Genomic DNA, 21491 nt, shown 5'->3' on the forward strand with positions numbered 1-21491 from the left:
ATATATTTTATTGAAATCTGAAGCAAACAACTGTGGAACCCCCGACCCCAGCCTCATACAATGTGGAAACCACTGATGTGGCCTAATCCCAAGGGAGGGAAACTGAAATCAAGAGAGGTGACGTTTTCAAGTCGCACAGCCAAGCTGGGACACAAGCCGGTCTCTGGGCTCTACAGTTGATTGTCGTCTCCCTTTGACTGAGGAAGAGGCAGGGTGGGGGAAGAACCTTTCAAATATGCGCTGGGACAGGTGACCTAGTGAGATGGCAGCAATACCAAGAACAAAGCCGCTGTCCCCTTCCTGTCGCTGCCCAACCTTCATCATCCTCTTTCTCTTAAGCACAGAGCTGCGGCCTAGAGCACCCGACTGCGCCCAGGGGAGGCACGCGGATCCCTGGGGCTTGCTGTGAACCGGGCAGAATGGCTGGCCATGAGTGACAGTCCCTGGAGCTGGGGGCCACGGCGACTGCTTCTCAGGGAAGTGATGATCAGAGAATCTGATACAAGAGGGAGAGACCAAAAGGCTTGGACCTTTTCACTGTGCTTGAAACGAGACTTCCTTCAGTGCCATCTTGGGGGCCAGAACCGAGCAGCCTGACCCACCCAACGTCTGGCCCAAGATGCCCCCCACACAGCTGTCACACACAGCCCTGCGTATGGGGTCCCGGCTTCTCTCAGAGTATCTCGCCTGGCCCTTAGGGGTTGTTCTTCCCCAGCAGCTCAGCCAATGTGACTCCGGGGGACCACTGAGCTGGCCCTGGGGTTGCGCTGTCTTGGGGAGCCCAGGAAAAGCTAGGGGGCCAGTGCTGAGGCCAACGTGTTTCTCACATCACACAGGCTGTCCCCTGGCACTCATTGTGGAGCAGAAAAAGCCACCGGAGCAGCCGGAAGTCCAGGACTCGATCCTTCCTAGCGGCTGCTATTTCTGGGTGCTCACTGGGGGCCAGGTGCCAGGTGCTCTACGTACGGCCCCACGAGCCCTCACCTGGCAGGAGCAAAGGGGAGGGGTCGGTCGCATAGCTGTTGAGGGGTGGAGACAGGACCTAGACCAAGTGCAAGAGTCTGACCTTACACTGCCCTGCCTCGGGTGGGCTGGAACCCCTGGGCTCCCCGAGAACCAGGCCCGGTGTCCTCTGCACTCAGGCCCGGCTCTGGCCCCCCGTGGGCGTCAGACTGAGATCGGAGGCCTGGCTCTGCCACCTGCATTCCCACGGTATGACTCGGCAAGAACCTACTCAAACCCGTTTCCGCGCCAGAAAGTGAGATACAGTGAATTCCAGTTATTTGTGCTAGCGATGTTGATGAAGTCTCTGCAGACCCCGAATCAGCAAACGCTGAACCCTTGCTCTGCAGGGAAACACAGGTGAGGCCCCTGTGAGCCCGCGTCTACACCGATCCATACATAATCTTTTTTTTTTTTTTCCTAAGAGACAGAGTCTAGGCCTCTGCCACTGAAAAAAAAAAATCTCACTCTGTCGCCCAGGCTGTGCTGTGATCATAGCTCACCGTAACTTTGAACTCCTGGGCCCAAGTGATCCTCTTGCCTCAGCCTCCCGAGTCACTGGGACTACGGGTGTGCGCCACTATGTCCAGCAAATTTTTAAATTTTTTTTTTTAGGGATGGGGTCTCTCTCTCTCCCCCATGTTGCTCAGGCTCGACTTGAACTCCTGGCCTCAAGTGATCCTCCCGCCTCAGCCTCCTGAGTAGCTGGGACTATAGGCCCGCACCACTGTGCACAGGCCCGGCTCCATAATCTTGTGTTATGTGTTTCTGTTTAAAGATGCCTTTATATGTGTATATATATAGTTTGTTCATTAACATTGAACTCGCCACCGACAGCGCGTAACTCGGGCCTGAATGAAGCTTCTCTGACACACGTGCTGTCTCCATCTGGCACTGCGCAGCCTTCTTGTGCTTAGGCACGAACACTAGACAGTCCTTCAGCTCTGTGCTTGAGGCCCACTTTAAACAGAGAAACTATCATAAAAAAAGCACAAAAATGTAAAACCCGTGGCACTAAGCAGGTTGCAGGAAGAGCACGGGTTACAGCGTAAGAGCTGAGACGGGAAGGCAGAGGGTCGGCTTATGCCACCTCAGCTAGGGACACGCCCATCAGGTAACTCCAATTTCTCACCGTTAATGGTCGCAACGGCACGTGAGCACAGATTTTGGGGTTACAAGTACATGTTCGTGAGTAGTGAATTTGCAAACGTGGACTCGAGAAAGGCGATTGACTGCGATAGACTTCCGGGGCCCCTGGCTGGCGCTCAGCACCACCTGCTAAGACTGTCTCCTCGTCCCTGCCAACTACCCCACTTGCCAGCGACTGCAAAAGACCACGAGGCCCCCACGGGCAGCGGTCATGCTCTCCACAGAAGCCCCAGGCGGGGCGCAGCATAGACTTGGTGTAGAACCAGCCCCTCCGTGCTTGTGTGACAAGGGCAGGTCGCAGCCCCTGCCACTGAGTCTTCATCTGTGAAGTGGAGGGAGTTGTCCCGCCCGCCTCCCAGGTGTGCAGACCACCGTCAAAGGAGACGTCTGGAAAGGCCAGGACCCCTTGGTAGACGCTGTAGAGAGGCCGCGAGACAAAGGACAGCAAAGATGACCGTTGTTTCGGGAATGAGGGCTGTCTTCACCTCCTCTTCCACCCACACAAGACACAGACCCAGGGCCAGCAGCCCCTGCGGGATTGAGTGGCACGCCACTTTCTGGCCATTAATCTCTAAGCGCCTATCAGGCCCATTTGCTCTAGCCCATCTCAAAACCCCCAGCTGGGCCCTGCTGGACCAGAAGTGGGGTCTGGGGACAGCAGTGCCGTGGCCACTGAGAAGCTGCGGCACCATGGATGGTATCCCATGTTCTCTTGGACCAGGCCCTGCAACGTGCTGCCTGGGGGGCAGCCAACCCTGCCGTGGGGCTGTGGGACATCATGGTGGTCACCGCTTGAGAGGGACCCTAGAAAAGCAGTGCCTCCCACCTGCTGAGAGGCCAGGGGTGGCGATGGAGGCATGTTGGCCATGTCGGCTCCCCACCCCCAGCCCCAACTTCTGGGTGGGGCTGGGATCCGCGCACCAGGGTCCTTGAATTGGGAACGGGGCGGCTGGCAGAGACCCAGGGTGCATGTGTGCTGGCGGGCGGGGCTGGGGCGAGCGTTCTCAAGACAGACTGGGCACGCGCCCGCCCCTGCCCCCAACCCCAGGCTGCCCTTTCCGTGATGACCAAGCAGCTTTTTTAATGGAATACAACCGCTGAACTTGGTACATTTCAAGCACTTTAGCCTTCCAGGACACCAGACTGCTGATGAAAACCATCTTCCGTGGGCGCCATGTTAATGAGAGGCCAAATTTCATATGCTTGCAAACTTCCCCCCGCCCCTGCCTCTTGCTGCACCGCACCCTCCCCCCCAATAAAAGATTGCATCAGAGAGAAAGAGATTTCCATAATTTATAGTATGGGCATTTCACTGGGGACAAGCGCTAATCTGTACTTACCGATACATTTAAGAAAATGCATCCTCCCGCAAGCCTGCACCATTTATGACTCTTGGCACAAACCGCAATGCTCAGTCTTCAATTAAGGGACACCTTAGGGTTCATTATCACACAATCGCTCCCTGTGAACCATGCCAAATGCTGTTTTGGCACAGAGCTTGGAAGATGAATTAGAAGGAAGTCTTCTCTGTAATGCCCTCTCCGAAGTCCCATTACCGTCATCGGCCCTACGCCCTCCTCCCACCGGCCCCTCCCCCTTCTTTCCAAGTGCCTTTTACTATTCAATTTCTCAACGTCAAACTCGATTCTCTAGAGGTGTAGTTAAAGATGCCACATCTCCTTTTTGTCTTCCGGCTCTCAACAGGCCTGGAATGGCCGCAGATGGGCTGCTCTCCACACCCCTTTTCAGCCTAAAGGAGCTGCCACAGATGCTTTTTTTCCCCCTGCTCTCAGAGCCCGGGGTAGAGAAAAGACGGGGGGCCAGGACCAGAAAGGCACACGCTAGCGCGAGCCCCACAGGGGCTCCAGCCGGACCTCGGCAGGACCCTGTGCCTAAACTGAGACACGACCCCCACAGAAGAGCAAAGGTGAGGGTGGCACACGGTGCCAGCAGACAACCGTGTCCAAAGCCAGTTGCTCCAACCAGTGGGAAAGGAAGGAGGACCAAAAACAGAGTCGAGGGCTGGCCTCCTTTCTTCCTTAATGTCCCACGCTGTTGCCACGTGTCCTGATCCACAGGACCCTCTATGACTTGGCCCTATGGGGACGGACAACCTTTGTTTCTTGAATGAAAACGCCAACACGAAATGAGCACGTGTGCTGGCTCGTCCCGGCTCTCTCAGAAACCCAGGACCCCCCAGGGGCATGGGACTGAAAGAGTAAGTGCCACCAGAGCCACAGGTGAGCAGAGGCCAGCGAGGAGAGGGTGACGGGCAGCAGCAGCCAGGGAAACTGTACCAAGCATTGATCAGCAACCTGATTTCTCAGGCCAGTGAGTGTGCCTGGGCCAGGGAGGGGACGGGGTGGGGAAAGGGGTGCGGGGAGCCGGGCCCTTCAGTGAGCCTTCCAGCTCCGCTTAGGGATGACAGTGGGAGAAACTCCACTGACTTCTTGGTGTCACCACCACTTAGAGATGCTTAGATGTGACAGGGAAATGGGGCTGAGCGTAACCAAAGCTCTCAAGTCAAGCTGTCACATTATGCAATGCCATTAAAATAAAATTAGCTTAACGAAGTAGCTACACATCCAGGCTGCGCACCCCCTAGGTCGGGCTGGCCTAGTGCGAGACCATCGAGACCATCGAGACCATCGGGGAAGAACCCTCTTCCCTCCTCTTCCCGGTTCAGGCAGCAGCGGCGCGGGCGGAGGGGGACAAGCAAATGGAATGCACACAGGCTGAAAATACTCCACCCACAAGACGTCTTGTGGAAATTTTATTATATAGAGTGTAAAATGAATTGTCAGTCAAATAAAAAGAACACTTTTTTTAAAACAACATGCATAACATTTTCCAATTGCCTTTTTTAATAGTTAGACATTTCAAGCATTATAAGAAAAATACAGAGCAAAACCCAGAAATTGTAACTTCAGTACATTTTAAACGGAATGTCCCTCAGGTCAATTAAAAATGCAAGAAAAAAATAGCTTCAATTCCGTTTTTTCCTTTAAAAATACACGTTATCTGTACAAGATACACTACAGTAAACATTGAAGATCATATTATCCCTTTTATTAAATCAAAATTATTTAATTCATACTGTGGTTAATACTAGATTTCTTTATTCATCTAGTTAATTTGACAAATATTAAGAAAATATTTAAAAGAAAAAAGCAAAAAACACCTTGGAATTAAAAAATAGTTACTACATTTTTATACGGTTTAATGTTCCACAGTGTTTGTTAAAAGTTATATTGAATTTCTTAATATTAAAAATAACAGTATTTATATTTCTGAGAGAATAGAGAAAGGTTTTTTGTTTTGTTTTTAAAACAAGCTTGGAGGTCTTAGATACACAATTGCAACTGGTAATGGAGACATGAAAAAAACGTATGCTAAACACATGAACACATTTTTATATTACCCCTTTAGAACTCTAGAAATTATACAAACCCTATAAAATGCCCCCTCCCAATCCCTGCGGGACAGCAATACAATTATCTGTCTCAATTCAGAATTCACATAATTAATTACAATACATAATAGTTCAGTTTTTTAAAAAATGCAATAAAACCAGACAGCCAAGATACAAGAAATTAGAAGTAAAACATTTAATGAATTTACACATTTAAGAATACTTAAATACTGTTTAAAAATTTTAAAAAAGAATTTGTTACATACTACCTAAGACTTCCAAGCCACTTTCTGCTGCAACAGAAAAACCTGTAAATAAAAAGGACACAACACGAAACGAAACAAAACAAAAAACACCATGTTGAAATGTCACTGCTCTGAGGCACATTCTGGTGCCTGAATTTGCAGGTATTGCTCCAAAAAGAATCCCAGAGCTTACACAAGTAACAAACAAAAATAAAGAAACAAAAATGATCAGCAATTTTTAGTAACTAATTTCCCCGATTTTTAGAAAAATTCTGTTAATCTAAATATAGTGTTTCACAGAACAAAATAAAGGTTCTTCATCAAAAGGTTTGCAAATCTAAAAACCTGTTACAAATAGGTTTCCTTTCACAATGATTCTGAGAGGAGAGACCGGCCAAGAGCACAGTGTTCTACTGCTCCTGTGGGAGGAAGGGGAAGGAGTTAGTCTGTGGTGGCAAATTCTCAAGTCCGTGTGTCCGTGGGGAGGTGACAGGTCACCCTTTCCCCTCTGGCTCCTCAACAGGCACCAACACACAGATGTCTAAGCACCGCCCCCAGGCCTCACATCACAGGATCCAGCTGGGACAAAACCTCTCCTGAAGAGGTGGTCCCCACTGGGGACTCTGGGCCGGGCAAGGGGAGCACGTGAGGGGTACTTCTCGGTTACCCCCAGCCCTCACATGGGTTCCCAGGCCCAGACAACAATTTGGCAGTGAGATGCCCAATCAGCTCTGAGTCCAGGGCTGGAGGTAACCGGTGCGTTATCCACAGGGACCCGACTGGCATCAGGTCACCTGAAATATGCTCTGTGGGAACATTTGGCCCTCCTCCCTTCTTTAATAAGAAATCCACTTTTGGCTTCTGGACAGAGCCCTCCAGGGTTCTGTGCAGGACGGAGCTGGCGCGCTGCCCTGCCCTCATGCAGGGGCGGAGACGCGCCTCTTGCTGCCCAGGACGAGGCTGACAGCCTGGCCACTCTGCCCTCGTTGGGAACAGCAGCTGCACGTGCCCCCCACAGTCCCTACTTGTGGAGCCAGACTTGCTGTCTCCTAAGCCTCTCACTTACAGTTAGGGAAACTGAGGCCCAGAGGAAGAAGGACTACTTCTCAGCACTGAGGTCTGGGACCTAGATCTGAGGGAAGATCAGGCACTTCCTTGCAGGGCTGCACAACCAACTCTGCGCCCACTTGGCCCAATCCCTCTCTCCCTGGGGCAAGGAGGGGAGTCAGGGCGTGGCTGCCCTCGAGGAGTGGCCCCTCCTCAGCCCCGGCTACAGACCTGGCTGTGGGCCTGAGCTTGGCCTAGTGTCTGCCCGTAGAAAGCGACCTGCTGCCTGTAGTACTCGGCCCAGGCCATGGTGTAGTCCGGCGGGGAGCTGGCCTGAGGGGCGGTGCTGGCGGCGTGACCTGACGGACGAAGGAAGAGACACAGTTAACGGGAGTGGGGTGCACGGAGGTGTGTGGGGCTCCTTCCCAAAGGCCCTGGGCATCTGCCTTCCCCCGGAGGGCTGGAAGGTAAGGCCACGGGCGAGGCCACCACCTGGGAACGCTGGGGCACACTGTGCAGTCTGGCGCCGCCGAGTGCCGTGCCCTTTTGTTGCCTGTCCCTGCTACGTCCGCGTGAAGACAAACCTTCGCGCGCGCCGTCTCTCACAGAGCGCGTTCTCTGCGCCCGTCGGCCTGCCCCATCAGCCCCCAGTGCCGGACGATGGCAGGGCCGGGGCTGAGAACGGAAGGGCTTAATCTGGGTGCCTGTGTTGGTGTCCAAATCCCATGAGGAGCTTGAAACACAGGCTGGTGTGTCTGGGAACCTGGATTTGGGAGGTCTCGGGCAGACCCGGCCTGAGCTTTCACCAGACTACCCACAGGTCGGGGGACCCCAACGCCCCCATCTTCGGCCCCAGCGATGATTCCAACACGAGGGTGAATGTTTCTCTGGTAGCCTCTGACCTGAGCTCTTCCAACCAGCAGGTAACACCTCAGATGAGGCACGGGAAACATCCCCTTAAACAACACCCAGATGCCCTGGTCTGACCATTCTGGCGCATACAGTTTAGTACGAGTTTTAAACATAGGTTCCTTTTTTTTTCTCGTTAGGTCCCCTCTCTCCCACTTTTAGAGACTGGTTTAATTTATGGTCCAGTTAAGAAAATGGGCTTAGGAAGAAATACTGACAACCCAGCACCTGCTCCAATTTCAGGCTTCCTTCTCTGAGTTTTGCCATCTCTTTTCTCTCCCCTGTCCTGAAATAGCCCCAAAGAGACGGGCAGCACCGAGACAGAGAACAGGACACCCTGGCGGACTGTGTCCGGGCCAGGCAGCACCCAGAGTCATTCAGTTCCAAAGGGGACAGCCAGGGCCAGACATGAGTGCGCACTTCCAGGTGCCGCGCCCACCTCTGGGTCCTTTGAGTCCAGCAGGGGAGACCAGAGAAGAGGAGGAGACGGCAGCCTCTGCCAGGCAGCAATGCAGCACCACAGCCACTGACTACGCCCAGGCTCCTCCGACAGAGACAGACAGACAGGCACGGAGGCGGCGGACAAGCAAGTATTGAGGTCAACGCACTTGGGAAGGCATTAAAGGAAAAAAAGACGACAGCAAGCCAAGGACAATTAAGCCTCCAGGCTTGAGGGGACTCTGTCACTGGGGACCTGCTCGTCAGGAAGGCCATCGCACTCACTCTGTTTTTTGTAATAGTCTTCCCAGGCCTTGCTGTAGTCGGGCTGGCTGCTCTGCGGCTGGCTCTGCTGGCCTGTGCAGGGAACACAAAAGCAGTCAGGCCTGCCTGGCTTCCTCACCTCAGCACCTTGGCCCCCAGCCCGCCAGCTGGAGGCCCTGCTCTGCGCTCACTCCTGGCCACACACGCTCCACAAGCCCCAGAAGGCGGCAGCCGGCCAGCCGTGGGAGGTGCAGGGAGCCCACAGTGGAGGGGCCGACAGCCACAGTGGCACCTCATCTCCATCTAGCCTCAGGCCTTTCCGGGGCAGGAGAAGAGGGAAACAGAGTGTGTGGGTTGTTTCAGCCCCTCCTTCTGTGCAGAATCCAGGGTACATCCTCTACTACGCTGGCAGTGGACTGGGGTCAGGGGAACGGAGCAGCAGTGCCCTGCCGAGGGGAGAAAGAGAGGGTTAAAGGACCTGACCACAGCAACAGGTCAGGACCTACCTTTCTGTGAGGTCAGGGCTAGCTCGAGTGTCCACCTGCCACGGCCCACAAAGACCCCCTTCAATGTCTCTTGCGCTACAAGAATCAGAGTGTGCAGCAGGCAGGATGAGCCCCTACACCCACAGCAGAATGTTTCCTCTCCTCATCAGTTCACTGCAGATCGAGGAGGAGCACAGGAAGATGGGAGAGGGGCTGGAGAGAAGGGAGAAGATGCCCCACTCTTCTTCCCACAGGGACAGGACAACAGAGACGGGAGGAGTGAGGACTGCAGGCAGTAAACACTTCCTCAAAACCTCCTCAGACACGGAGGAGTGGGCAAGCGATTGCTTCCCAGCAAGATCTCACTGTCCAAACCCAATTCTCAATTCCCAAACCCCCTCAATAAACAGACAGACAGACTGGTCGTGGTGGCTCACACCTGTAACCTCAGCACTTTGGGGGGCCAAGGAGGGAGGATCGCTTGAGGCCAGGAGTTCAAGACCAGCCTGGGGAACATTGTGAGACCCTGTCTCTACAAAAAAATAATTAAAAAAAAAAAATTAGCCACGTGTGGTGGCGCATGCCTGTAGTCCCAGCTACTTGGGAGGCTGAGGCAGGAGGATCGCCAGAGCCCAGGAATTTGAGGTTGCAGTGAGCTATGATTGCGTCACTGCACTGTAGCCTGGGCAGTAGAGGAAGAACCGGTCTCTAAAAAACGAACAAACATAAACCAACCAAAAAAACAAAATAAGCAAAGCTCAACAACACGAGATGGAGGCTTTCAAACAGCGGCAAGATAACCAGGCCTTCCCTGTGCTTTCTTTGTTTCTTTTACTTATCTCCCTAACTTTGCCGGTCTGCCCGGCCACCTGAAGCAGGCAGGGGTGCCTCTGCAAAACCACGCCCCAGGGGCCATTTCCTCTGCAGGGGAAGGACACGTCCCTTCTCAGGCCTCAACGTCTCCAGGGTCCAGGGCTTCCCACAGGCCCCCTGTCCTGGCACAATGCGCCAAAATGTGAATATGATACCTTGCTGCCTGGGGGTGGCCTCAGATGCCAAGGGCATCCAACGCCCCTGGGACCTGGGACCGACTCCCACTGCGAGGGGAGGAGACGGAGTTGGCAAGGGGAGTCAGAAATGGAGAGAACAAAACACGACCAGGCTCCAGGACAAACAAGCACAGTGAACTGGGACATGGGATCTAGACGGTGTGCTGGTGTTCCTTGTGGAGACAATGTTTGACATGATTCATAGTAAAATATGGGGGAAAAAAACACAACCAAACAATTTCAGAGCTTGCAAAAGTACTTCAGAAATCAAACCCAAACCCTTCATTTTACGTGTGACCAAAGTGCAGCCCCAGAAAAGGGAGGGGGTGATGGTGCCAAAGCCACACAGCACTAGCCTCCAGACTCTGCTCAAGGTTCAAGCGGCAGAATCCCAGAGAGCGGGCGTCGTCCCTTGTGAGAGAGGCCACTTCACACAGACGGCTCTCCAGACACACACAGACGGAAACTTCAGATGGGTTAAAAGAACCTGAAGAACCTGAATTTCACTCAGGTAAGGGCTTGGTTTTGTTTTGCGAAGTCTGGGCACGATGGGCCACCCCATGACAAAAGCCAAAAATGGCTGCTGGCGTTGCGCGGGGCAGAGTGGGCAGCGGCTCTGACTCCACCCGGGCCCTTCTCCTTCAAACCCAGCTTCCCTGGGGAGGGGCGCTCAGCAGAAGTGATTCTCTACCGTTTGCTCTCTGGAAGAGTTCAGGAGACAGAGCACCCCTTGCTAAGAAGATGCTGGAGAGACGAGAGGATGGTCACCCGAGGCTGAGGGGGTGGGAAGGGTCCCCGGACGCAGAGCTCTGGGCCAGGAGCCGGTCGCCCTCAGAGCAGGGATGGGGGCAAGGGGCAGGAGAGGTTCCATGCAAACCACACCCACAGCCCACCTGCTTGTGGGGAACAAAGTACAGAAGCCCACAGCTCTGAGAAGGACAGGTGGGCCAAGAGAGTGCCGACCCCAAGTCCCCACCCCAGAGGAGGCCTGAGCCACTCCCTTTGGAAGCCCTCCCTGTGCTTGCACGTCCCCTGGCACAGGCCTGCTGGGGGCTCCCCGTGCCTGCCGGCCCAGCGCTGGAATGACCAGCCCCATGGCCTCCGGGAGCCCCAGCCTTTGGCCACAGCCTTTCTGGAGGGCGTGCACACCCCCTCACCCCACAGCCACTTACTTGGGACCTGCTGTGTGGGCTGCTGCCACGCCTGGTAGGTGCTGCCCCAGCCCTGCGTCAAAAAGGCTGGAGGACCACTGTGGATGACAGAAGAGTCACTCATTCCAGTGTGGGCCATGTCCCCCCATCGTCCCCTCTTCACCGCTCACCTCCCTCACCCCCAGCCAAGCACCATAGCCCCCAGCCCCCTGGTGTGGGCAGCACGAGAGTGATGGCCCTGCTGCTGCCCGCCCCCTGGCTGGAGCAAGAGCAGCTCACCTACCTCACGGGGGTGCTGTGGGGGTTCCCATTCACTTTAGCAGCCATGTTTGGGAAGCAGCCTGAGCTCCTCGAAGGAAAGGTGCTGTGACGAGGGAAAGCCGCTGAGTCCCCACACAACACGGGCTCTGCAAAGCTGCCCTCCCGCCCCGGGGGCAAGCTCCCCTTGGGGACACTGGCAGTGACCGGGAGGCCCTCTGCCCTCTGGGGAGGCTCTCACCCCACCTCTGAGCAGCGCGACGTCGACTGGCCAGAGGGACCACTGGGAAGGGCAAGTCGGCGCGTCCTGCCCACCCCCCAGAACTGCGGGCCGTGGCCGGCACGCCCTAGACACGGCCGAGCAGGAGGGAAGGAGGCCCTCTCAGGAGCAGGGGGACTCGCCCAAGCAAGAACGGTGGCGGAAGACTCACTTTTGATGAGGAACAGCAGGTGGCTGGCTGAAGGGACTCTGTCCGAAGGCTCCAGGTGCTCCAAGACCGGTCCCCTGTGGCGGGCACAGAGGAAGCTCTCACCTCCTGTTGGCTGCACCTCTGTCCTCTGCCCAGGCCCGCCCCAAGGCAAACCCCAGCTTTTGAGGAGACGGGGTCGAGTGAAATAGAGACATCTACGGCACTCACACTAGCCTTCCTTCCCCACAGTGGCCTTCGCTTGCAGAAATGGCTTCGAGTGACCGATACCACACACAGCCGATACGGGCACCGCCACGATTGCCCTGGCATGTCACGCTGAGGGTAGGGACCAACCTGCTCGACTCTCCCGTCAACTTAGGCTGGCCCAAGGCTCTCTCTGCCATTCTACGTCCCCAATGAGGTGAGCAGTGGCCCATCTGTCCTCCATCAACACTCCCTTTCTTTATCTGCTTTGAGGTGCCTGAAACTAAAGCCAGAGTCAATGAAAACTGCCTGCGGGGCCGGCCGCCAGGCGATGTCAGCGGAGTCCAGGGGCAGCGCTGGGGGAGGCTGCCTCAGTGCTCATCTAAGCCTGCAGGGGACAGGGCTCTGGGCCTGGGCTGTGGTGGCCGTGGGGAGTTCTCCCCAAGGCTTCCTTCATCGCTTCTGGGCCTGGCCTGGCATTCCCTGGGCCTCCGACCTTCCCCCTGGCAAAGTGGGAGGGGGCTGCCCTCATGTTGAGTGTGGACCCAAAGGCACAGGAAGCACAAGGTTCTGGGGAAAGCGGGTACCTTGGACATCCAAAAGAAAACCCAGCTATTATCAAGCCAGGTGGGAAAGGACCTGGTACGTACACCAACTTTCTCATCTATGAGATGCCTGGCCACCTCGATCTGCTGAGGAACGCCCCTGATGGTGAATATTCGCAGGTTGGGGTCGGTGTTGGGCGGGGGGTTCCGCTGAAGCTCCACATGTGCTCCTGACTGCTGATTTATGCTTTTGATGTTCTCACCCCCTGCAGGCACAAGACGGGAGACGGGAGAATGAAGGGCAACTGCAGCGACCCAGAGGCTTCGCAGTGCTTCCTTCTGAAGCGGGTACAAGGGTATTTTCTGCACGTTAGCACTCGACCCGACAGTAGAGAAGTACTTTCTATTTACTTTAAAATGGTTCTAACAAAATGCAGTGCTATTTGCAAAATCAGCTGTTTGGAGTCAGGCTAAGGCCACAGACACCATTTGGCACCTGCACATAGAGGCCCAAGTGGCCCAGTAACGAGGTAGGGGCCGAGGCCTGCTGTCTACATACAACAGAGTTCACCCCTGGGAGGCCGCCTGCAGTCCTCCCACCCCAGCCAGGGAGAGGCACTGTACCCTTCTCAGCGCAAGAATGGCCACCCACCGGTCCCTCCACGGCACAACGGGGGCCTTCAGCCTGGGCGTGCGCCACTACATTGCCTGCCTCCCTCCCTCCACAGGTCCAAGGCATGGCCACAGGCCCCAACGATGCCTGGACCCCACTCGGGCCTTTAATATCTCATCCTGTCACTCCTCAAGTCCCTACCTCCTCCGTGGTGGGGATGGGTCTAGACAGAGGCAGTCCAAGCATGGGGGTCACAGAGGCCTGGGTGGAGAGGGGCTAATGAAAATTTAGTCGGACTCTTTGAGAAACCTGTTAGAGTCCCAGTCTCTTAATGAAATCTGCATAACAAAAGGCTCACCAGTGTAACAATGGTTGGATTCTTCTTTTGAAATTCCACAGAACTTATAGAACAGATCTGCTCCGCTCAACTGGGGGTGGGGGGTGGCATGGGGGAGGTGTGGTTAAAATGAGCCGGAAAACTTACGGCACAGAGTTCCGCAAAACTGGGAAAAGACAATCTGTATCTGCTGAAAATCAGGGCAGCAGGGAGCCCCGTGAGCAAAAGTAGGCCCGAGGGCCGGTGTCTGCCACCCTCCCCTGCCCACAGCCAGAACAGACCCCAAGTGAAGGGTGCCATTTCACTCTGACAGTCTATAATTCTCCAAACACTTCAGCCTTCCTTCCACTCCACTGTTGGAAAGCCATGTCTGAACAACCTGTCAAGCGAACAGGGCGGGGACACTAAGGGCAGACGCAAGCTGCGTCCTGACAGGACTCCCCAGCATCATAAACATGGAGCCTCAGGCTGGTGTCCTTCCTGGGGACTGCGGGAGCAGCCCTCATGCTGCAGGAAGGACACCAGGAGACTGATGGCGTGTGGTTAAAGCTTTAGGTAAACATCTGCTTGGGGAGGAGGTCAGTTAAGTTTAGGGCGGCAGCAAATCCCAACAAGACAATCTTGTGTTCGTGATTTTCTTAGAGCTTCAGAAAAGCAGCCCTAATGTCTTCTAACCCAGCCAGGCCTACTGGTCTTCGGGACGTATGGGCCAGTGCGAGCAGCTCTGTCTGGACTCCTGGCAGGCCCAAGCCCCTGCTGGACCTTTCACCAGGCCCTTACTCAGAGGTCATGGATTCCATCTTCTTTGCACCTAAAAAGCAAGCAGCTTGGCCCTAGGCAAGGGTTTTTGGGGAGCAATGAACAGAAAAGAGCAGGTGGAGGCCGTTTCCACAGGCCCACCCAGGACCTGAAGGATCCTACCAGCCGCTACCAAGACACCACTTGGTCTGGAGGCCGGAGCGTGAGAGGCCAGACGGCCAAGGCCTCCAGCCCTCCCCATCGGGCCAGGGACCAGCAGCCCCAGAGAGCCTTGGCCCGGGCCTTGGGAGCATGCTAATAAGGTGAGGAAGCGCCACAAAACTGCACGGGGCCGGAAGGAGTTAATTTAAGTTCATCTTCCTTCAAAATGAGGTCACCAGCTTGGCACATGGTGGCTGTCTATAGACTCATTCAGCAGCCTGTTCCATTCTTCTACCTGACGGGGGGCAGAAGCGACCCACCAGCGGCCCCCGGCTGGACGTGAAATTGTAAAGCAATTAATCAAACAGCCTAAAAGGCCTGGCTGACAAGAGCAGGCCGGCCTCGCTATCTGCCAGTGCTGCCGTGTTTATCATGGAAATCCGGCAGGGGCCTGGGGAGGCCTGCGTCTGTCCAGGGCTGGAGCTGGGGACAGCAGGGCCCGGCTGCTTGGGGCCCTTTTCTCATCCAGGCACCAGGCCCAAGGGAGAGAGATGCCTCACACCAGCCCCGAGGGTGCATGCGCGTGTGTGTGTGTTGGGGGGGGGGGGTGACACAGAAAGACCCTCCCCGTGTCCAGTGAAATGTTTACTGGGCTTCCTCAGGCTGCTATTTGAACATGGGGATAGGTAGCAGTTGCTGCTTTGTTCTCTTGTGACTGTCCTCTAGGAGCCACTCAGGATGACTTTGTGGAGGGCAAGTTACAAGAAGCTGTTCTGTGAGCACCAGGCTGTGCCACGAGGACCTGCCACAGTGAGGACAGTGAGGCCAGGTCAGCGCTGGAGGAGACACACACGCAAATGAAAACCTCGTTGACAAAACGGTGTTCAAAAAGCCAAGAAACCTAGGTCTACCTAATCCTCAACCAACAGGTGTCAACTGGACTCAGTCTCCTGCAGTCAGATGGGCGGGCTGGGTGCATTCTGCGTTGCCAGCAAGACCCATGCGGCAGGCGACGACAGGTAGGCCCCGCCAGAAACTTAAAACAAACCCCAGCGCTCCTACCACCCTCGAGTGGTTAATAATCTAAAAGACAACATGGATACAGGAGATAAACAATCTCAAAGAACACGAAAGCCGCGCTGGCCATGAGCAGGGCCGAGTGCAGCTCCCGAGAGGTGAGCCTGACACTGAGGGGGGACTCCCACCCGCCCCAGTTCCTGCGCTCCGGGGTGAGGACGCTCCCAAGTCGTGCTCCCCGCAATGTGAGCTGCGATCAAACAGCTAAGAGGTATTCGGTGATCAAAGAAATTTGAGAAACTCTGGGGAGAAGACTATTTATTTCCTCCATATGCTGTCGAATACATAACGAAGGCAAATACAAAACCCGAAGACAAATGGGAAGCTGCCGCTGGCAGTGAGGACTGGCTCAGTGCCCCCTGGAAGCTCAGCCCCGCTGCCTGCTCCCTGCCGTGCCCCTGCTCTCAGCGGCCTTCCCCGGTTCCAAGGCCGGCCGAGACAGTCCGGCACCAATGGCCCAGAAACCTGCCCGTTCTCTCTCTCTCGTTTCTCGCTGAACGACGGGAAGGAGCCACATTAGCCATTAATGAGGGTTTCTACCTAATGTTCTCTAAAATGCCTAGAAACAACTAACAAATCAATTTTTATTTCCCTCCACAGGGTGTGTGTTACTCATGGTAAATGTGCTGAAAGGATAAAACCATTCTCACAGGTTGTGTCAATAAAGACCATATCCCCAAGTCCAGTGCGGGAAAGAGGGACACGGTCAGAAAACACCTTCACTGAGGACTCGATGGTAACTGTCCCCTCAGATCCCTGGAGGTGAGTTAATGACAGTCAGTCGATTTCCAGGGGTTCGGAGGCCCCGATCTTGCGCGGGGCATCCTTTCCACAACCTGAGCTGCTTCGATAGGCCGCGCGGGTCTTACTTCTTGGCTATTCATACTCGATAATGAAAAATTCGCTTTCCCCGGCCCACGACAGGCCACCAGCAAGCTCAGAGAAGACCCACGCAAAGCAGGGCTCAGCAAAAGGCAGCTGCTGCCACCCTTGGCAGCCCCAGGCAGCTGCAGCAAAGGGACTTCACCTCATGCCCCGCAGGTCCACGCGACCTGCCTTCCTTCAGGCACAACAGCTGGAGGGGGGTGTGAAATCCCAGCAGCTGCCTCTTACCTTTGCCTATGACGAGGCCACACTTATCTGCGGGCACCGTGTATGTTATCTCCTGGACGCCACCAGGGGTTCCCACGCTCCAGTCGCCACGGCCGCGGCCTCTGCCTCTGGCTACTGCCAGGCCTCCGAAACCATCTCTTTCCTAGGAAGGAAGCAAGGCTCCAGTGATGATCTCTGCCACTGCCGCCAGCACCACTCCACATCTTCTCCAGGGAGCAGGTTAAGTGACAGGATGCAATCAATGCCACACACTAGAACCTAGCACTGTTCCACACTTCCGATTCTAAAGCACTCTTTCAAACCAGAATTAACACAATCACAGGTGCATTTAAGGAGGACGTGTGCAGATAAATCCATGTGGTTGCATAAACAGTACAAATATACCCAACTAAAAGAGGCAGTCAGGTATAAACCCAGGTCTGAAGCCCAACGGCCCTTAGCCAGGAGTTTTAATTGCTGGGCCCTAATCTACAGGCATCAAGAGTTCGTTTTTTCCTTGAACCCAAGGCTGCTCTTTCCTGTGGCTGACACATGCTGGGCCTATCGTGCCAGATGTGAGGTACCAACGAGCGCTAGGCACTTGAAAGTGACAGGTGTGACAATGTGCCTGCCCCTCCCCAACCAGGCTGCAGGGAACACCAATCCAGTCACTGCTGTGAGTCACCATACCTGGCGCTCCCACAAGCAGGAAGGATTGTAAGAAAAACTGGTGGTCCTGCCCCCAAGAAAAGGCAGACATATGTTCAAGAGTGATCACTTGGGGATACCTCAGAAGGGAGGGACAGAGGGGAAGCAGCCAGGTGCTGCTATCCATGGTCAGGGGCTGGAAAAGTCTCCACATCTTTCTCACACTGCTCACCCGGCACACAGTAAAGCCTAAATCTCACATCTAATAGAGGAAGATTCCTTTCATTCAGAGGGTAACAAATCTCATTCCAGCCTCTGTCCTCTGAGTCACTTTAGAGCTCTAGTATTTAAGATCTTTTAAATATTGAGGGCAAACTTGGTCTAGCCAAGAACTATTTCATGGAAGAGATAAGCTGAACAGGTTTTCAACACAGTAAAGAAATGTTTGTCAAAACCTCCTCCTGTCAATTAAAAGTAAACTGAACATTTACCCAGAATCTAAACCAGTAGAAAGCTGAGATAATTGAAGTGCTTTTTCCCTGTACTCTGGTTTTATGAGAGACAACTGACAAGTAAACAAGGCAATTTTAGGGATTTATGTTAAAACACACAAACATATGTACACGCACACATAGCCAACTTTCTAGGAATCCTGAGGATAAGGCTCGCTCCCAAACATCTTAGGAGCCTCCATAGCACTAGGTTCATAAACTCTTACTATAAAAAATGATGTCAGAAATCATTTAGTGGCTTTTCCAAACTTAAACAATCCTAAGAATTGCCTGGGACTCTAGTTAAAACCCAAGATCTTCCAGTGGATGTTCTGATTCAGTAGATCTGGGGTGAGGGCCTACAAATTTGTAATCTTAGCAAGCACCCTAGATGACACGTCCTGGTGCAAACCCCTCAGTGTGCTGCTGAGAAAACTGGGCCCAGAGAAGTTTGGGGGCTTGTTCAAGGTCGCGTGGCTAGTGGCAGAGCTGGGACTTCAATTTCCAATCTATCACTTCTGTTCTTCAGCTCTGCTTATTCTCAAGTTTTTCTCAGGGCCACATACTCAGAGGACATTGCCAATCCACCATCAGTTATGGAGGCTCCCCGAGGCAAGTCACAATGGGGGCAGGTGGAATTTCTGGTGCTCAGAAGGAGATGCTAACGTCATGCAGCTGCTTGCATCCCGAAGACGTGCAGGAAATCAAGTGCACGCAGACAGCTTTAGGACTTTGGAGGATTTGGAAGTGCTTCCTAACACTAAGATTAGATTTCATTTAATATAGTCTTATATTATAATAAGTACACTTGATTATTTGAAACTTGGCAATGTGCATGGCGTTTACCCAAATAGTTTAACTGGTTAGAAACTCACTGTGTGAAGACAATCTGGATTCTGGGGGGCAATAAAGGGAGGAGAGTAATAAACTAGCAGGAATAAGAGGCAGACGTAGAGAAGCCGCTGGTTTCCAACGTGACTTGAGAGGGGTCACTGCTCTGTGGTGCTGCCCTGAGAGCCCGTGTAGCACTCTCTACTTTTTTGGTTGAGAGATCTGAACTTCCGAGAGCCGGACCCACCTGGGCTGTAAGGATCAGCTCGTTGATGATGTGTGCTGCATGCTGACACCGATCCGGAGGGCCCATGACCTGTGCAGCTCTCTCTGGACTGATCCCATCATCTGCAGAACCAGGTGAGGGGTGGGATAAGGAAAAAGCCCAACATTAGAAGGAAACAAAGGTCAACGTGATTCATAACCAATATTCTTACCAGCAGTACCAAAACAGGAAATAAGAATATCACCAGCTCCAGGAACTCTTTTGGAGTGGTTTGCCTGATAAGGCAATGTGTATGATTACATCTTTTTGCACGTTCTAGGTCAATATTCATTTCTTATATAATTATAGCCATTTAAAAAGATATTATTAAACAAATAAAACAAAACTTGAATTAAAAAAGCCAGGGAAAACAGAGTAGAGCTAATGGCAATAATTTCCAAAATTTAGCCCATCAGAGCTTTCTTGACTTCAGACAATATAAAAAATTCTGCTCATGGTGGGGAGGTAAAAAAAAAAAAAAAAAATTCTGCTCATAAAGGTAAATGTACAAAACTTTAAAATCAGTCTTTATTCTGAGATATACGTCCTTTTTGGGTGGTTTTAAATGATCTCTAATTTTATAAAATCATAACAATAGATGGTGTTACTATTTGAAAAGACTTTACTTGGCAAAATCAAAAGGTGAAAATGCTATGCTTTTTACTAGTCCAAGGGAAAAAAAAGGCCTGGAAACCATTCTGGAGAAAGGTGACCGAGCCATCATATATCCAAAGAGAGAAACCAGGCTAGGAGAAGAAATTTAGATTGGTAATCTGGTAGCAGAACGTTGCAAAAAAGAGAAACAAAGGGATCATAAACATGAGCTAATAACAATGTCTTGTTAAGTGTTGTATAAATCTTCCTGGCACTAAGGATTTTTGAAAATAATCAAAACCAACCTGGTTTAAACTGAATCCTCACACCGGCATCATTCTGGATCTTTTTGATCATTTCCCCGTTTCTTCCTATTACAATCCCAACAGCAAACCTAGGCACGGACACCTACGCACAGAGAAACCAAACCTCATCAGAGCTTTTTGTAAAGCTGTCTTTTTTTTTAAAGGATTTTTTTTTTCTTTTTTGAGATAGAGTCTTTCTCTGTCACCCAGGCTAGCATGTTGTGGCATCAGCTTAGTTCACAGCAACCTCAAACTCCTGGGCTCAAGCGATCCTCCTGCCTCAGCCTCGCAAGTGGCTGGGACTACAGGCCCATGCCACTACACCTGACTAATTTTTCTATTTTTAGTAGAGATGGGGTCTCGCTCTTGCTCAGGCTGGTCTTGAACTCCTGACCTCAAGCAATCCTCCTGCCTAGGCCTCCCAGAGTGCTAGAATTGCAGGCATGAGATACCATACCTGGCCAAGGACAGATTTTTTTTAACAGACAACTTGGTTTTTATTATAGTGCATTCCTGGAGATGATACAATAAAGCATTTTTTTCCTTTTAGGAACAATATTGTGGTAGATGATTGCATTGTTGACCATTAAATGAATCCAATACATCTGAGATTTGACCAAAAATAGTTATAAAAATGAAGTAATGCAAAAATAAACCTTATAGACAAATAAAAGATTAAAAATGGTACCTTTACCTTCCAAAGTCTACAAAATAAGCACAAATCTATCATATACATTGATTATACTAGTGGTTCTTTAAAATGTTTTTTCCATTTTTAAAAATTGTGGTAAAATACACATAATATTTATAACTTAACCATTTGTAAGTATACAATTCAGTGGCACTAAATCATTCACGATGCTGTGTAACCATCACCACTGTCTATCTACACCCAAAACGTTTTCAGCACCCCAACAGTTCTGTATCCATTAAAGAATAACTTCTCTTTCCCCCAGCATCTCATAACTTCTATTCTACTTTCTGTCTCTCTGAATTCGCTTGTTCTAAGTACCCCTGGTAAGTGGAATCACACCATTTGTCCTCCTATATCTGGCTTACTGTACTAAGCACATTGTTTGCATGTTGCAGTATATACCAAAATTCCACTCTTCAGGATAGATTTTGGCCGGGCGCGGTGGCTCACACCTATAATCCTAGCACTCTGGGAGGGCAAGGTAGACGGATCATTTGAGCTCAGGAGTTTGGACCAGCCTGAGCAAGAGCAAGACGACCTCCGTCTCTACTCAAAAAAAAAAAAAAAAAGAATGAAAGAAGAGGAAAGAGAAAACAAAACAAAACAAAAGGGTAGATTTTGATCCCATTTCAACCTCATCAATAAAACAGGTTGCCAAGTTTGATACAATCATGACACAGATTGCCAAGAAAACCTGGTCTTTGGTCTTCACCTGGGCAGCAGGCTAACCTTTAAAGAAAACAACCCAAAATCAGGGGGAACAGCCCCCATGCTCTGAAGTGCTCCCTAAGTGTGGGCTGACTCTGTCCCAGTCCGTCCTCACACCCACCCTGGGAAGTGAGCATATTCTAACGGTTTCCCAGATGAGACAGAAGTTAAATAACTTGCTCAGGCTAAAGAGCTAATAGAAATGTGACCTACAACTTTAACCCTAATCACTTGCCTACTAACCTGTAATTTAAGCATACCTCTATACTGCCTCCACCCATTCGGGAGTTGAAATCACCACGTACACCTCGAAAGTCAGCCTGGTCTTTTTCCCGGACGATTTCTAGTACCATTTCTCTTGCTTGCTG

At 52.2% G+C, this 21491-nt stretch overlaps 1 protein-coding gene across 4 annotated transcripts in view; it reads right to left on the bottom strand.

The window, feature by feature from the left end:
• Nucleotides 1-4900: 4900 nt before the first annotated feature.
• Nucleotides 4901-21491, bottom strand: part of FUBP3 (far upstream element (FUSE) binding protein 3) — a 54009-nt gene continuing 37418 nt past the window's right edge. For 2 of the 4 annotated variants that reach the window (XM_012639843.1, XM_012639845.1), the window contains 11 exons: nucleotides 21384-21488; nucleotides 19722-19824; nucleotides 18805-18905; nucleotides 16609-16750; nucleotides 12674-12834; nucleotides 11841-11914; nucleotides 11435-11515; nucleotides 11173-11249; nucleotides 8488-8559; nucleotides 7087-7214; nucleotides 5666-6227 (listed from right to left, as the gene is read on the bottom strand). In XM_012639843.1, coding sequence (XP_012495297.1) covers nucleotides 6219-6227; nucleotides 7087-7214; nucleotides 8488-8559; nucleotides 11173-11249; nucleotides 11435-11515; nucleotides 11841-11914; nucleotides 12674-12834; nucleotides 16609-16750; nucleotides 18805-18905; nucleotides 19722-19824; nucleotides 21384-21488 — 1053 coding nt within the window. In that variant the 3' untranslated portion in view covers nucleotides 5666-6218. Of the gene's footprint in view, nucleotides 6228-7086; nucleotides 7215-8487; nucleotides 8560-11172; nucleotides 11250-11434; nucleotides 11516-11840; nucleotides 11915-12673; nucleotides 12835-16608; nucleotides 16751-18804; nucleotides 18906-19721; nucleotides 19825-21383; nucleotides 21489-21491 lie in introns of all 4 variants that reach the window. The other 2 variants (XM_012639842.1, XM_012639844.1) reach the window with 2 other exon arrangements.

This window comes from Propithecus coquereli, unplaced genomic scaffold (assembly GCF_000956105.1).
Source record: "Propithecus coquereli isolate 6110/MARCELLA unplaced genomic scaffold, Pcoq_1.0 Scaffold142, whole genome shotgun sequence".
NCBI classification, from domain to species: domain Eukaryota; kingdom Metazoa; phylum Chordata; class Mammalia; order Primates; family Indriidae; genus Propithecus; species Propithecus coquereli.